This window comes from Erinaceus europaeus, chromosome 4, assembly GCF_950295315.1.
Source record: "Erinaceus europaeus chromosome 4, mEriEur2.1, whole genome shotgun sequence".
Classification (NCBI taxonomy): domain Eukaryota; kingdom Metazoa; phylum Chordata; class Mammalia; order Eulipotyphla; family Erinaceidae; genus Erinaceus; species Erinaceus europaeus.
Window position 1 is genome coordinate 142,758,872 of NC_080165.1, and position 15,120 is coordinate 142,773,991.

A 15,120-nucleotide genomic window follows, 5' to 3' on the forward strand; every position below is an offset into this window, starting at 1 on the left:
CATCTCGGCGGCGACGCGCCCGCGCGGTGCATTGTGGGCGCTGTAGTTCGGCCGGACACTCCAGGTCCCGTGACCTCGCGCCCCGGGCCGCTTAGCCCGCAGGACCCCCGCACCCCCGCCCCTCAGCCCGTCTTCCGCACAACCCCCGGCCGCTTCTGTGACGGGCGTCCCGAGGCCGCGGGCTCCGGGTTCCGGCGAGTCAGCTGTTTGTGCCCAGGGCGCGGGGAGGAGCTCCGGGCGCGCGCGGCGGTGAACGCCCGACCTACGTGCTCGCTCACCTCGCGACCGCGGCGCGCGAGCCGGTGTCCCCGCGGCGGGCGGCAGCAGGGGCGGAGGGAGCCCGCGGACATGGCGGAGACCGTAGCGGACACCCGGAGGCTGATCACCAAGCCGCAGAACCTCAATGACGCCTACGGGCCCCCCAGCAACTTCCTCGAGATCGACGTGAGCAACCCGCAGACCGTGGGCGTCGGCCGGGGCCGCTTCACCACCTACGAGATCAGGGTCAAGGTGAGGCCGCCGCGGGAGCCTGGAACCCGCACCGGCCGCGGGGTCGCCCTCCGCTCCCCGCAGGGGCCCGGCCGTGCTGTCCTCGGGCGTGGTCGTGGGTCCGAACCCCCGTGGGTGCAGGGCGGGGGGCTGGGGCGGGCGGGGGGCGCTGCGGAGCGAGCGCGGCGCCGGAGGCCTGTGCACCGGCGCCCCTGCGCCCGCACCCCTGCGCCCCGCACCCCTGCGCCCCGCACCCCTGCGCCCCGCACCCCTGCGCCTCGCACCCCTACACCTCGCACCCCTGCGCCGGCACCCCTGCACCTCGCACCCCTGCACCTCGCACCCTTGCACCTCGCACCCCTGCACCTCGCACCCCTACACCTCGCACCCCTGCGCCGGCACCCCTGCACCTCGCACCCTTGCACCTCGCACCCCTGCGCCTCGCACCCCTACACCTCGCACCCCTGCGCCGGCACCCCTGCACCTCGCACCCCTGCACCTCGCACCCCTACACCTCGCACCCCTGCGCCGGCACCCCTGCACCTCGCACCCTTGCACCTCGCACCCCTGCACCTCGCACCTCTACACCTCGCACCCCTGCGCCGGCACCCCTGCACCTCGCACCCCTGCACCTCGCACCCCTACACCTCGCACCCCTGCGCCGGCACCCCTGCACCTCGCACCCTTGCACCTCGCACCCCTGCACCTCGCACCTCTACACCTCGCACCCCTGCGCCGGCACCCCTGCACCTCGCACCCCTGCGCCCCGCACCCCTGAGCCACGCACCCCTGAGCCACGCACCACTGTGCCCGCACCCCTGCGCCCCGCACCGCTGCACCCGCACCCCTGCGCCCGCACCCCTGAACCACACACCCCTGCACCTCGCACCCCTGCGCCCCGCACCCCTGAGCCCGCACCCATGCGCCCGCACCCTTGCACCTCGCAGCCCCGCACCCCTGCACCAAGCACCCCTTCATCCCGCACCCCTGCGCCCCGCACCCTTACACCTCGCAACCCTGCGCCTGCGCCCCGCACCCCTTCCCCCCGCGTCCCGCACCCTCGCGTCCCTCACCCCTTCCCCCCGCGTCCCGCGTCCCGCACCCCTACACCCCCGCACCCTGCACCCCTGTGCCCCGCACCCTGTACCCCTTCGCCCCGCTCCCCTGCGCCCCGTACCCCTGTGCCCCGCACCCCGCTCCCCTGCGCCCCGTACTCCTGCACCCCCGCACCCCTGCACCCCGCACCCCCTCTGGGTTGACATTTGAGTTAGCAAAATAAAAGAGGGAGGGTAGATCTTTCCAGAACGCCGCCCTTCCTCGGGAAGAGGGAGGTAGAGATGAAGGAGGAAAAGGAATTTGCTCAGAGTTGGAGCCGCCCAGTTCCTTTTTTTTTCCCTTTTCCTCCCTGGAGGTGGTGGCCAGGCCGAGCTTGGGGGCCCTTCCCAGGTTGCACACTGGCCTGATGGCAGGTCTCGGTGAGAACAAAGCTCGGAAATGCGTGACCTGGGTGGGCGCGGGGGGAGGTGGCGTAATGGTTGTGCAGAGAGACTCTCCCAGGTTCAAGCCCCCCCTGCACCACCTTAACCAGAGCTGAGCAGGGCTGTGGTTAAAACAGAAAAAGAGGGGCTGGGTGGTAGCACATCTGGTTGTTACAATGCAGAGACCCAGGTTCCAGCCCCCTCCTCGGCGCCACCTGCAGCGGGAGGAGGAAAGCTTCGTGAGTGGCGAAGGAATGCTGCAGGTGTCCGTCCCTCTCCCTCTCTAGCAGCGCTTTCCCTCTCGATTTCTGCCTGTCTTCATCCAAGAAAGAAATGAAGACAGATTAAAAAAAAAAGAGGGGCCGGGTGGTGGTGCACCTGGTTGAGCGCACATGTCACAATGCCCAAGGACCCAGGTTCAAACCCCACCTGCAGGGGAAAGCTTTGCGCTCTCTCTCCCTCTCCGTCACCTCCTTCCCTCTCGATTCTGGCTGTCTCTCTCCAAGGCTGTGAAATGTGAGGAGTGTAAGCTTGTCGTCTCCTCCAAAACTACCACCAGCTTCAGGAAAAGCCTGTTCATTCAGGGGCCTTGCTCTCTTAATTTCGAGATTTGCACTTCACTGAATGAAGGAATCAGCTGAAGTAGGAACACACTTATAATTTCATAACTAGTATTTGTTGGCAATAAGTAATTGAGATGATTTGAAAGATGCTAATTGAGCACAGTGCTTCACTTTCTAGTTTAGGATTAAAAAAAAACTTGCTCATGTATGGAAATGTCTTTAAAAATTAATTAGGTAAAACAAACCCAACTGTGAAAGACAACAGCAAATTACTTCATTAAAAAATAAGCATAATAAATATCGAGCATTAGAATAATTGTAATTTCGTAATTTACCTAGTGAGCTTCCCCCTTTTTTTTTTATTTAACTTTGGTTTACAAATTATATAATTTTGGGAATTTATTTAGTCTCATACCTATATATAAATGTGTGTTATAAACATTTAAGTTAAGTAATTTTTTTCATTAATTTATGCAGTTTTTGCATGGTAAAAACATCATAAGCTTTACCTTTTGTTAATCTTAAAGATTTTATTTATTTATTAATGAGAAAGATAGAGGAGAGAAAGAACCAGACGTCACTCTGGTACATGTGCAGCCAGGGATTGAACTTGAGACCTCGTGTTTGAGAGTCCAGCGTTTTATCTACTGTGCCACCTCCCGGACCGCAAACTTTACCATTTTAATCGTTCTAAGTGCGGCATCGTTTTGTGGAATTTACGCACCTTTAAAAATGTAGTGTTAAGAAAAAAAAATTTTTTTTTGTCTGGTACTTCACTGCTCCAGGTCAACTTTTTCAGCTAGAAAGACAATGAGAGACAGAGAAAGACACTACAGCACTGCCAAGTTTCCTTCTGTACAGTGGAAGTTAGACGGGTAATTATCCAAAGGAGCCATGTGGAAATGGAATGACCCCGAGGCAGGACGGTAGCACAGTGGCATGTGTGTAAGACTTTTCATACCTGAGGTTCAGGAGCTTCCAGGTTCATAAACTAGAGCTGAACAGTGCTCTGATGTCTCTCATTAAAAAAAAAAAAAAAATCTTAAAAGGAAATATTTAATAATCAAACTTAAGTTTAAGATACAAAACTTAATGTTACAAACCACTCTTATCTGCCTAAGGAGGTGTAAAATAATAAACAGCCATTTACTGTTGAATGTAAAATATTAATTCCCCAGTAAAGAAGTTTTTTTAAAAAGTAATAATAAACAGCCTTGGCTGTTTGAACAAAAGTACTGAAGTACCATCTTTGTGTGAGAAGAAGTCAGGCTTCCGTTTTAACTCTAAGAATGATGATTCGGAATAAGAAAAAGTCAGGCTTCCTTTTTAACTTTAGGAATGATGATTTGGAATGGTCGTAAGCATAGCAGATGGTTCACTGAAAAGAACTTCCTTTTACCTTTATTCATCAGCATGTTTTTATTTCTTGTGCTAAAACTGAACTTGGTATTCCTGTTTCTAAACTCCCAGAGTTGGTACTTCCTGCCACAGAACTGAAGCAGACTCTCCTGCCTACACTTCCTCCATTTAGTAACTGTGCTTATTTTGCTGAGTGCATTCTGTTAAATGGACTCTCAAACGGTGATTTACTAAAAGTCACATTTGGTAAATTATCGTCAAGGAGTATATGTGACACTTAAACAATAAATTTGTGATGTGGTCATTTGCATTTAAGTAATTCTTTTTTGAGAGTGATTAATGAGCCATGGAATTAACAATATGTACACTACACCGGTTGATATTTTATATAAATCAGTGTTCTGTGATAATGACTTATAATAAAGACTTATAAATGCAGGAATTGGTTCAGTGGACTTTGTTGGACTTTGAAACATGCAGTCTGCACCCTAGAATTATGTGTGATCTTATGGTCCTCTGTGCTCTCTTACACAGTAATTCATATATAAACCAGTGGGGTTTCTTTTAGTATGTAATAGGTCAACTTTAAAGAGCTTTATATCAGTTAAAAATTTTTAAAAATTTATATTTATTTTCCCTTTTGTTGCCCTTGTTTTTTTATTATTGTTGTTGTCATTGTCGTTGGATAGGACAGATAAATGGAGAGAGGAGGGGGAGAGAAAGATAGACACCTGTAGACCTGCTTCACCACTTGTGAAGCGGCTCCCCTGCAGGTGGGGATCCTCACGCTAGTCCTTGCGCGTTGTCCTACGTGCGCTTAACCCGCTGCTCTACCGCCCAACTTCCAAGATTTTTAAAATTTTTTATTTTAAATCAGAGCACTGCTCTGCACTGGTTTATGGATTTAGGAGCCTCAGATATTAGAGTCTCCCTGCACCAAGATACTGGGTCTTACTTAAGTAGCAAATGCTTTTGGAGAGGAGTCTTAAAATGTCAGGTGAGGGAGTCGGGCCGTAGCGCTGCGGGTTAAGCGCAGGTGGCGCAAAGCACAAGGACCAGCATAAGGATCCCGGTTCGAACCCCGGCTCCCCACCTGCAGGAGAGTCGCTTCACAGGCGGTGAAGCAGGTCTGCAGGTGTCTATCTTTCTCTCCTCCTCTCTGTCTTCCCCTCCTCTCTCCATTTCTCTCTGTCCTATCCAACAACAACAACAATAAAACAACAAGGGCAACAAAAGGGAATAAATAAAATAAATATTAAAAAAATGTCAGGTGAATTGTTGTATTACTTCTTCTCTCAAATGTTCCTGCTCACCCTGGCACCACTGTTTTGTTGCTGTTGAATTTATCATGTGGCAAATGGTATTAGAGTCCAGAGTTTGGGCCCTGGAACTGTTTTATAGTTATTCTCTTGGCAAACGCTAGAAGAAGAAGAAGTTATTCTCTTCATATTCTGGTCTTGAGAAAAAGGTTCAGTTGTATAAAATCTGATTGAAATTGCTCTAATTCACTGAATAATTTTATCTGGATGATGGTACTTTAGAATGCAAGTTTTCCAATCTCCATTTATCTTTTGGTTTGAGGACAGTGTTTAAAACTATAAGGATCACTTGATGAGTATCTCTGGGCTTTTAAAAATAATTGGTACCGTGGTAGTGTTTTTTGAAATTGTTGTGATGGGTAGGTGCGGCAGAGAGCACTGTAATAATCAAAGGCCTGGGAAGCTCAAGGTCTGGAATTAATGTGGCATGTTAAAGGGGGCTCAGCCCGTGTTTATACGGGTCAGGCGGTACTCTTTTTTAGGAAGATTTTTTCCAAAATATTTATTTATTTACTCCCTTTTGTTGCTCTTGTTGTTTTATTGTAGTTATTCTTTTTTTTATATTTATTTATTTTCCCTTTTGTTGTCCTTGTTGTTTTTCGTTGTTGTAGTTATCGTTGTTGTTATTGATGTCGTCGTTGTTGGATAGGACCGAGAGAAATGGAGAGAGGAGGGGAAGACAGAGGGGGAGAGAAAGACAGACACCTGCAGACCTGCTACACCGCCTTTGAAGTGACTCCCCTGCAGGTGGGGAGCTGAGGGCTCGAACTGGGATCCTTATGCTCGTACCTTGCGCTTCGCGCCATGTATGCTTAACCCACTGTGCTACCGCCAGACTCCCTATTCTTTTTTTTTTTTTTATTCATTAGAGAAATCATAGGAGAGAGAGAAAGAACCAGACATCACTCTGGTACATGTGCTGCCGGGGACTGAACTTGGCACCTCATGCCGGAGAGTGCAAAGTCTTATCCACTGCGCCACCTCCCCGACCACTGTTATTCTTGTTGTCGTCGTTGGATAGGACAGAGAGAAATGAAGAGAGGAGGGAAAGACAGAGAGGAGACACCTGCAGGTAGACACCTGCAGACCTGCTTCACCGCTTGCAAAAGCAATTCCCCTGCAGGTGGGTTTTAGGAGGATTTTAATTAAGATCTGATGCTGGAGTTGCTAGAAAGGTGTCTCAGTGGCGGAGTTGAAACTTACACTGACGTGACTGAGGACCTGGGTTCCACTCCTTAAACACTTTAGTTCTCTCTTGTTTCTCTCAAAGTGAATGAACCTTTAAAAGTATAATTTACTTGCTTTATTTTAATGAGAGAGAGACAGACACCAAATTGCTCCTCCGGTCTAGCTTATGGTTGTACAGCGGATTGAACCTGGGATTTGGGGCATGAGCCTTTGCATAAATGCTACTCAAAAGTTGACTTTATTTAGTTGTATTACTAAAATTGTTAGATTTCTTCAAGAAGCCTATTAGGCATGTAAGTATACTCATTGAGGCAAAAGTAATATAAAAAGAAGCCATGTTGGTGGTCCGGGAAGTGGCACAGTGGATAAAGCATTGGACTCTCAAGCTTGAGGTCTTGAGTTCAATCCCATGTATGCAGCACATGTACCAGAGTGATGTTTGGTTCTCTCTCTCTCTCTCTCCTCCCATCTTTCTCATAAATAATAGAATCTTTAAAAAAAAGAAGAGGAAGAAGAAGCAGCAGCCATGTTGTTCAGTACTTAAGCCAGTAGACTTTTTTTTTTTTTAATTAATGAGAAAGATAGGAGAAGAGAGAAAGAACCAGACATCATTCTGGCACATGTGCTGCGGGGATTGAACTCAGGACCTCATGCTTGAAAGTCCAAAGTTTTATCACTGCACTACCTCCCAGACCCCAGCCAGTAAACTTTTAAAATTTATTTTGCAGAGCTGGGACCGTAGGGAGGACTCCCCTCCCTGCCTCTCTGCCTCCCTGCCTCCCTCCCTTTATGCTTTATTTTTACCAGAGCACTGCTCGGCTCAGCTCTGGCTTATGGTGGTGCAGGGGATTGAACCTGGAACTTTGGAGCCTCAGGCATGACAGTTTCTTTGTATAACCACTGTGCTGTCTCCTTTCCCCTATGCACTATTTCTTCACACTGCTTCTTCTGTTAAGATATATTTTCTGTGTTCACAAGAAAGAGAACAAGTGAGAAAGAGCTGCCAGGGTCACTCAGGACCCCCACCTGCAAGTGTGACCCTCCGTCTCTGTGCCGCTCATGGTGGTGCCAAGCATTGAACCTGGGACCTCTGGTCCTCAAACACGAAAGTCTGTCGCATGGCTGCTGTACTGCCTTTCTTGGCTCACCAGATTGCTTTTTTCATTCAGAGGAAGAGAGGGAGAGATAGCATAGAGCTTCCTCTGACATTAGCGGTGCCCGTGTGGTAGTGAAACTCAGACCTGTCCTCTGGGCCCTACCTGGTGAGCTGTGTCTTTGACTCTATGCTCTCACTGAGATATACTTGGCCTGCTGTTTTATTAGTTGAAGATGTACGACATGATGATGTGTGTGTGTGTTTGCTGTGACAGAAGCTTAGTCAATATCTGTTAACTTCACGTCATTTCAAAAGAAGCTGTTTAAAGTTGAGGCAAATTAAAACAGAGCTCGATAGTTTTCGACCCAGGAAGTAGAGTGGATAAAATGTTAAACTTCCGAGTCTGAAGTCCTAAATCCAACCCTGGCACCAGTGTGCCAGCGTGATGCTCTGATTCTCTCTCGTTAGTAAATACATCGTTTTTGCAAGGATTCTCCCTTTGAATGTATTTTAAAAATTATGGATAGAGACAAAAATGGGGGAGGGGAGGGGGAGAGACACCTGCAGCACTGCTCATGAAGCTTCCCCACCTGTAGGTGGGCGCCGGGGACTTGAGTCTAGTTCCTGGCACATGATGATGTGAGCGGCACTTTACCAGTGTGCCACTGCTCGGCCCAAAGTAAGTACTAAAAAAAAAAAAAGAACTAGTTTGCTAAAAACATCGTGGCAACTATTGCACTAACATCAAGGGCTGAGGGTGAGGGGACGGGGGCTGGACCTAGGCTGGGTGAGTGTTCCGCAGAAAACTGAGAAACTTTACACACGTCCCAACAACTGTTTACTGTAAACCAGTAATGCTCTTAATTAAAAAAAAATAACGTTGGCAAGAAAGAGGGTCATGAAAGTTGCATTTTGAAAGGGTTTATTTTAATTTTTATTTCTTTATTAGAGATAGATTTAAAGAGGGGACGGGTTGTTGCTTCCCTGGTTGAATGCACATTTTACAACGTGTAAGGACCTAGGTTCAAGAAGTACCTGGTCCCCCCCCACAGAGGGGGAGAGAAGACAGAGGGGGAGAGAAAGACAGACACCTGCAGACCTGTTTCACTGCCTGTGAAGCGACGCCCCTGCAGGTAGGGAGCCGGGGGCTCGAACCGGGATCCTTACACTGGTCCTTGTGCTTTGTGCCACCTGCGCTTAACCTGCTGTGCTACCGTCCGACTCCCGACAAAGACTTCTCAAAACAAAAATCATGTGACAAACTCTACATTTATTGCCTAAGAAACAAAAATATTTTAGACTTTGAGATCTAGAATCACAAGCACAAGCCTTCTGACCTTATGTGTGCATTGAAGAGATGACACCACTGCTAACAATACCTTGCTTGAAATTCTGGAGGATCAAAGGCCTCAAAAAAGAATGAAACCTTTTCTAGGTTAAATTTTAAAGGCAGTAAATCAAATGGTGTTATGAGGTAAGAAATCAGCTAGGTAAGAAATCCGGGGACTAAGAGACAGGTCACTGGGGGCGGCACCAGCTTTTCCATGTTTGGGCTCCTGGTCTGTTTCTATTATTAAATTAGGAGCCAGGCGGTGACGCACCTGGTTAAGCACACGCATTACAGTGCACAAGGACCCGGGTTCGAGCCTCTGGTCCCCACCTCCAGGGGGAAAGCTTCACGAGTGGCGAAGCAGGGCTGCAGGTGTCTCTCTCCCTTTCAGCATCTCCTCCTCCCCCCCCTCTAAAATCTCTTTTTTAAATTTGTTTTTATTATCTTTATATATTTATGGATATAGAGAGAAACTGAGAGGGAAGGGGAAGGAGAGACAGAGACACCTGTAGCACTGCTTAACCACTGGCAAAACTTTGCGCCTGCAGGTGGGAGAAATGGAGAGAGGAGGGGAAGACGGGGAGAGAAGACAGAGGGGGAGAGAAAGAAGACTTCTGAACTTCCACCAAAAAAGGTGTGTGTGGGGGGCAGATGGCATAATGGTTATGTAAATAGACTCCCATGCCCGAGGCTCCAAGGTCCCAGGTTCAGTTCCCCTGCACCACCATAAGCCAGACTGAACAGTGCTCCGGTAAAAACAAAGTACTTTAGATCGGTTATTGGGGTCTAATGGTGCAGCACAGTTGTTGATACATGGCTACAATTTCTCATCTACCATCATGCACCAGGGCCCCAAAGCTCCTTCTGTCCCAGAGTCCTTTGCTTTGGTGCAGAACACCAGATCCAGTCAAGAGTTTCTTTGTGTTTCCCTCTTGTCCTTGTTTCTTAAGTAAGTTTTATGAAATAGGGGGGTAGCATAATGGTTGTGAGGCTCTAAAGCTTGAAATTCAATCGCCAGCGCAGCCATAAACCACAGCTGAGTAGTGTTTCCATAAATACATAAATAAACCTCATCATTTTTGACATGTGGTGCTGGGGATGGAACTTGGGGCTTCATGGTGCCGGGTTGAGTACTTTAGCCGCTGTGCCATTTCCTTGTCCACAAGACACTTTAGGAAAAAAGAAAGGAAGGAAAGAAGATCAAAGCATCACTCTTCCTTTTGTGATGCTCTGTTTGTTTTGTTTCTTTAAATTTTATTTATTAATTAATGAGAAACATGAGAGAGAGGACCAGACATCACTCTGGCCCATGTGTTGTTGTGGTTTGAACTCAGGACCTCATACTTTATCCACTGTGCTACCTCCTGGACCACTTTTTAAAAAAAATTTATTTCTTTATTGGGGAATTAATGTTTTACATTCAACAGTAAATACAATAGTTTGTACATACATAACATTCCCCAGTTTCCCATTTAACAACACAAACCCCACTATGTCATCTATCATCCTTCATGGACCTGTATTCTCTCCACCCACCCACCCCAGAGTCTTTTACTTTGGTGCGATATGCCAATTCCATTTCAGGTTCTACTTGTGTTTTCGTTTCTGATCTTGTTTTTCAACTTCTGCCTGAGAGTGAGATCATCCCATATTCATCCTTCTGTTTCTGACTTATTTCACTTAACATGAATTTTTCAAGGGTGGACCACTTATTTTTATTCTTCTTTATTAGAAATTATTTTATTTCAGTGACAGAGAGAGATAGAGAGATAAATAGGCAGACCAGAGCACTGCTCAGTTGTGGCTTATGGTGGTGCTGGAGATTGAACCTGGGACCTCAGAGCCCCAGGCATGAAAGTCTTCTGCATAACCACTGTGTTGTCTCCCTAGCCCCACTCTTTTATTTTCAGTATGGTTCTGGGACCAAGCCTAGAGTGTTGAACATACAAAGCTTATATTGTACTCTATTGTTGAGTCACTCCTGGGCCTGCTCAGCTCTGGTTTATAGTGGTGCTGGGGATTGAACCTGGAACTTCTGGTGCTTCCGCAGAAAGTCTTTGCATAATTTTTATGCTACTTCTCCAGCCCAGTTTTTTTAAAGAGTAATTTATTTAATGAAAGAGATAACCAGAAAACCACTTGGGCCTGTGTTTCAGGGATTGAATTTGAGCCACTGTGAGGTCCGAAGGAGACCTGTTTTCTTGATCGGGTCATTCTGCTGCGTAGGGAAATCGGCCCAGTGTGGTTAGATCAGAGTGAAAGTAACGGGCACATTCAGAGTGTGTTCTCTTCGTCAGCCCGGTGATACAGAAGGCCCTTTTGGGCTCAGGCTTCTTTTTCTACGGTCCCCTCTTGTCTTGAGGGGGCGAGGGATACGTTCTAACAGCCCCAATAAGTGTCCGAACAAAGATATTAAGTGCCAGACCCTATGTATACTGTTTCGTTTTGTGTTTTTTGATCCCACATGCCTATGAAAAAAATGAGTTCGCACCTTAGGTGCAATAAGAGGCTAACAGTGTTAGTGATAGAATATGACTCCCCCGAATGCGCTGTCTCTGTGGCATCATCCAATTAGACGTCGTAGATGCGGGCCCCGAAAGCACCGTGAGTGAAACCTTGGGGGAGGGGGACTGCTGTGTCTGCTCTCTGGTTTGCTGAGACCTCCGGGCCTTGAGCAGATAGTGAGCCGGGGCGCTCCAGAGTCATCTCCCACTCTGGAACCGACCTGGCTTTCTTGACGGTGTTGGGTGATGGTGGATGTGCTTCCCAGGTTCCTTCCTGCCCTGTTTCCTCAAGGGCTCATTGTAAAGAGCCCAGGAAAAGCCCGCTAAGACATTGAAGTCTTTTATTAACTTTATTTTATTTACTGGATAGAGACAGCCAGAAATCGAGAGGGAAGGTGGTGATAGAGGAGAGACAGAGACACCTGCAACATTGCTTCACCACTTGCAAAGCATTGCCCCTGCAGGTAGACACTGGGGGTTCGAACCTGGGTCCTTGTGCACTGTAACATGTGTGCCCAACCAGGTGCACCACCACCAGGCCCTCATTGGAGTCTTTTGATTGAAGTTCTTCTCCTTTTTTTTTTTCTTTTTCTTTTTTCTATTTTATTTATTGGATAGAGACAGTCAGAAGTCAAGAGGAGAGGGGAAGATAGGGAGAGAGACAGACACCTACAGCACTGCTTCACCACTCATGAAGCTTTTCCCCTGCAGGTGGGGACCGGAGACTCGAACTTGGGTCCTTGTGTGTTGTGTTGTGACGTGCACTCAACCAGGTGTGTCACCACCTGGACCCCCTGAAGCTCTCATGTAGGCAAACTATGGATAGTATTTTTTTTTTTTAAGTGTTGTTTGTTGGTTTGTTTTTTGATAGAGGCAGGCATCAAGGCAGAGAGCGGTGAAAGCCCACAGGGCAGAGGTTTCCTTCCTTGCAGTGAGGGCTGGGCCACACACGTGGCAGAGCCGCACACTAACTAGTTGAACTCTTTTGCCAGCCCGATAGTTACTTTTTATTTTAAGGAACGCCCGTAAATTGTTTTGGTCCCTAGTGTATCAGTAATATATTTTTTTTCAAAAGTACAGTAAATTGGGGAGGAGTCAGGATCGGTCTTCTTGAAGAAGCCAGAAAGCAAAAGTGGCCTGTATAAAGCTTCATGTGGTGCCCTGAAGCACTTCCTTTCTATAACTCCCTAATAGGAATTCCTGGTTGTATAAGCATCACCTTGTGTAGGGCTTGTTTGAATCTTCTCAACACGTGGCAGCTTTTGGTGATTTGCGTTTACTGATTAGTGTTTATCCTAGTTTCACCTGATTTACCAAAAGTACTATTTCTTACTTCTTTAGTGTTTTGTTTTTATTTTAATGAGGTGGGGGGAGAGAGAGAGAGAGAGAGCAAGCATGCAAATGACATAGAGAGAAGTACCAGAGCACTGCTCAACTCTCACTATGGTGCCAGGGATTGAACCCGAGGCCTCAGAACCTCAGGCATGAACGCCTTTTACATAACCGTTATCTGTCTGCAACAGCTGTTAGTTTCTTATCAGTATCGTGGTTTTAGAACCATCTTGGCAACTTGTTGATTCCAGCACTCCTAGAAACTTTATGGTCTGTGTCATATTCTGCAGGAAAACTTTATTCTTTTATTTCATGGTGGCTGTTATTAATTCCTACACTCACCCAAACCTTTCACCCCGTCCCCCATTTTATTCAAGTCTGCCGCCAGTTCCTTCTATCATCGTTGTTTGTGTGATGGGAGTTATGTCTGGGTAAGTGGAGGAAAGGTTTGGCAGAGGAGTAAAACTATTGTCAAACACTTATAATAATGAGTCCTTCCATCCCTTTGGAAACTTATACTAAGTTTTCTGATCTTTGAAGGGTAGTGTGCAACACAGTGTAAGAATACCCAAATTATGACCATGGATTCATTTCTCAGTTTTGCTTCACCTGTTAACTGTGAGTGTCTTGGCCATTTAATTTAATTCTTCTGAACCTATTGCTGTTTCTCAATATAACAGTGTTAGGGCCTAAAAGATAGACCACTGGGTCAAGTGCATGCCTTGCCAATCACAAGGACCTGGGTTTGAGCTTCACAAGCAGTGAAGCAGTCTGCAGGTGTCTCTCTCCCTGTCTGTATCCCCCTCTCCTCTCGATTTCTCTCTGTCCTACCAAATAAAATAGAAAAGAAGGAAAGAAAAGGGGAAAAGAGCCACTGGGAGCAGTGGATTTGTACAGCTGGCACTGAACCCCAGTGATAACCCTGCTGGCAAGGAAGGAAGGAGTGTGAGTGTGTTTGTGGTATTTATTTATTTATTGTCACTAGAGTTATCACTAGGGATCAGTGCCTGCACTGCAACTTCACCTCCACCATTCCTCATGGCCATTTTCTTCTTTTTATTTTGGTCTTTTTGATAGACAGAGATAAATAGGGAAAGACACCTGCAGCCACTGCTGCACTGCTCATGAAGCCTCTGCCTGAAGGGTGGGGCTCGGGCCCAGGTCCTCGTGAGTGGTGATGTTTGCTTTCTCTTGGGTATAGCAGCACTCTGCCCTTATTTTACTTTAAAAATACACACACACACACACACACACACACACATATATATATATATTTTTTTTAGGAGAAAGAATCAGAGCTCTACTCTGGCATGTGCGTGGCTAGTGACTGAACTGAGGTCCTCATGCTTAAGGGTTCAACTCAGTCTATGTACTGAATAGAACTTCTTTAAAAAGATTTTATTTCTTTGTGTTTTTATTTCTTTCCTTTTTTCTTTATTGGGAGATTAGTGGTTCACAATTAACAGTAAAATACAGTAGTTTGTGCATGTGTAACATTTCTCAATTTTCCACATAACAGTCTGACCCCCACTGGGTCCTCTGCCATCCTGTTTGTTCCAGGACCTGAACCCCCCCTCACATCCCAGAGTCTTTTTACTTTGGTGCAATACACCAACTCCAGTCCAGGTTCTGCTTTGTGTTTTCCCTTCTGTTCTTATTTTTCAACTTCTGTCTTGGGTGGGCTCATCCCATATTCTTCTGTCTGTTTCTGGCTTATCTCACTTAACACGATTCCTTCAAGCTCCTTCCAAGATGAATTCACCATTTTTAGTCCGTTGTGTCGCTTCCCAGCTCACCGAGTAGAGCTTCTCACATTCTTTCAGTGGTGTCCACATCACAATGATACTTATAAGGACTTTGTACTCTCTCTAGATCATTGTTCCCATAGTGCTAGTTTCCAGTTACTGTCCTCAGTGAGGTAGGTCAGTATTGCCACTGTCCATCCTGATTAAACTGGAATTATCTGGGGAGCGCTCGTACAGATTCTTCTGCCTCCCTGCTGCTTCACATCTAGTAGTTTGGGAGAGTGAGCTTGCTGCACCTTTGAACCATCTAAAGGTGATTTCTAAGAGTAGAAAAGATGGGAGGTGCGGAAAGTAGCCTTTCCCTTTTCAGAAAGCGTCCAGATAGCCTCGGGCTCTCACTAGCTTAGAGGATTATGTGACTGTTCACAAGCTAATGAATGGATTTTTCTGGGTTTTTTCCTTAAAAAATTCAGAGCATTTTTTTTTTTTTAAATATGGAACACTTGATGAATTTGCGTGTCATCCGTGCACGGGGCCATGCAATCTCTCAGTATTGTTCCAGTTTTAGTATATGTGCTGCTGGAGCGAGCACAGAGCATTTGGTTTTCATTTCTTTTGCAGACAGGGTTATCACTGGGGCTCCATGCCTGAACAGCCCCACTGCTCCCAGTGGCCATAGCTTTTCGTTCCTTTAGATAAAGCGCGCGCGCGCGAGAG

At 47.1% G+C, this 15,120-nt stretch overlaps 1 protein-coding gene and 1 non-coding gene across 5 annotated transcripts in view; one reads left to right on the top strand and one right to left on the bottom strand.

The window, feature by feature from the left end:
• Window positions 1-77: 77 nt before the first annotated feature.
• Window positions 78-15,120, top strand: part of SNX3 (sorting nexin 3) — a 32,630-nt gene continuing 17,587 nt past the window's right edge. The window contains exon 1 of one of the 4 annotated variants that reach the window (XM_060190664.1): window positions 78-510. In XM_060190664.1, coding sequence (XP_060046647.1) covers window positions 349-510 — 162 coding nt within the window. In that variant the 5' untranslated portion in view covers window positions 78-348. The remainder of the gene's footprint in view (window positions 511-15,120) is intronic. The other 3 variants (XM_060190666.1, XM_060190667.1, XM_060190663.1) reach the window with 3 other exon arrangements.
• Window positions 14,892-14,995, bottom strand: LOC132538457 (U6 spliceosomal RNA). Its single transcript, XR_009549822.1, has one exon. It is a non-coding gene; the product is annotated as a U6 spliceosomal RNA (small nuclear RNA).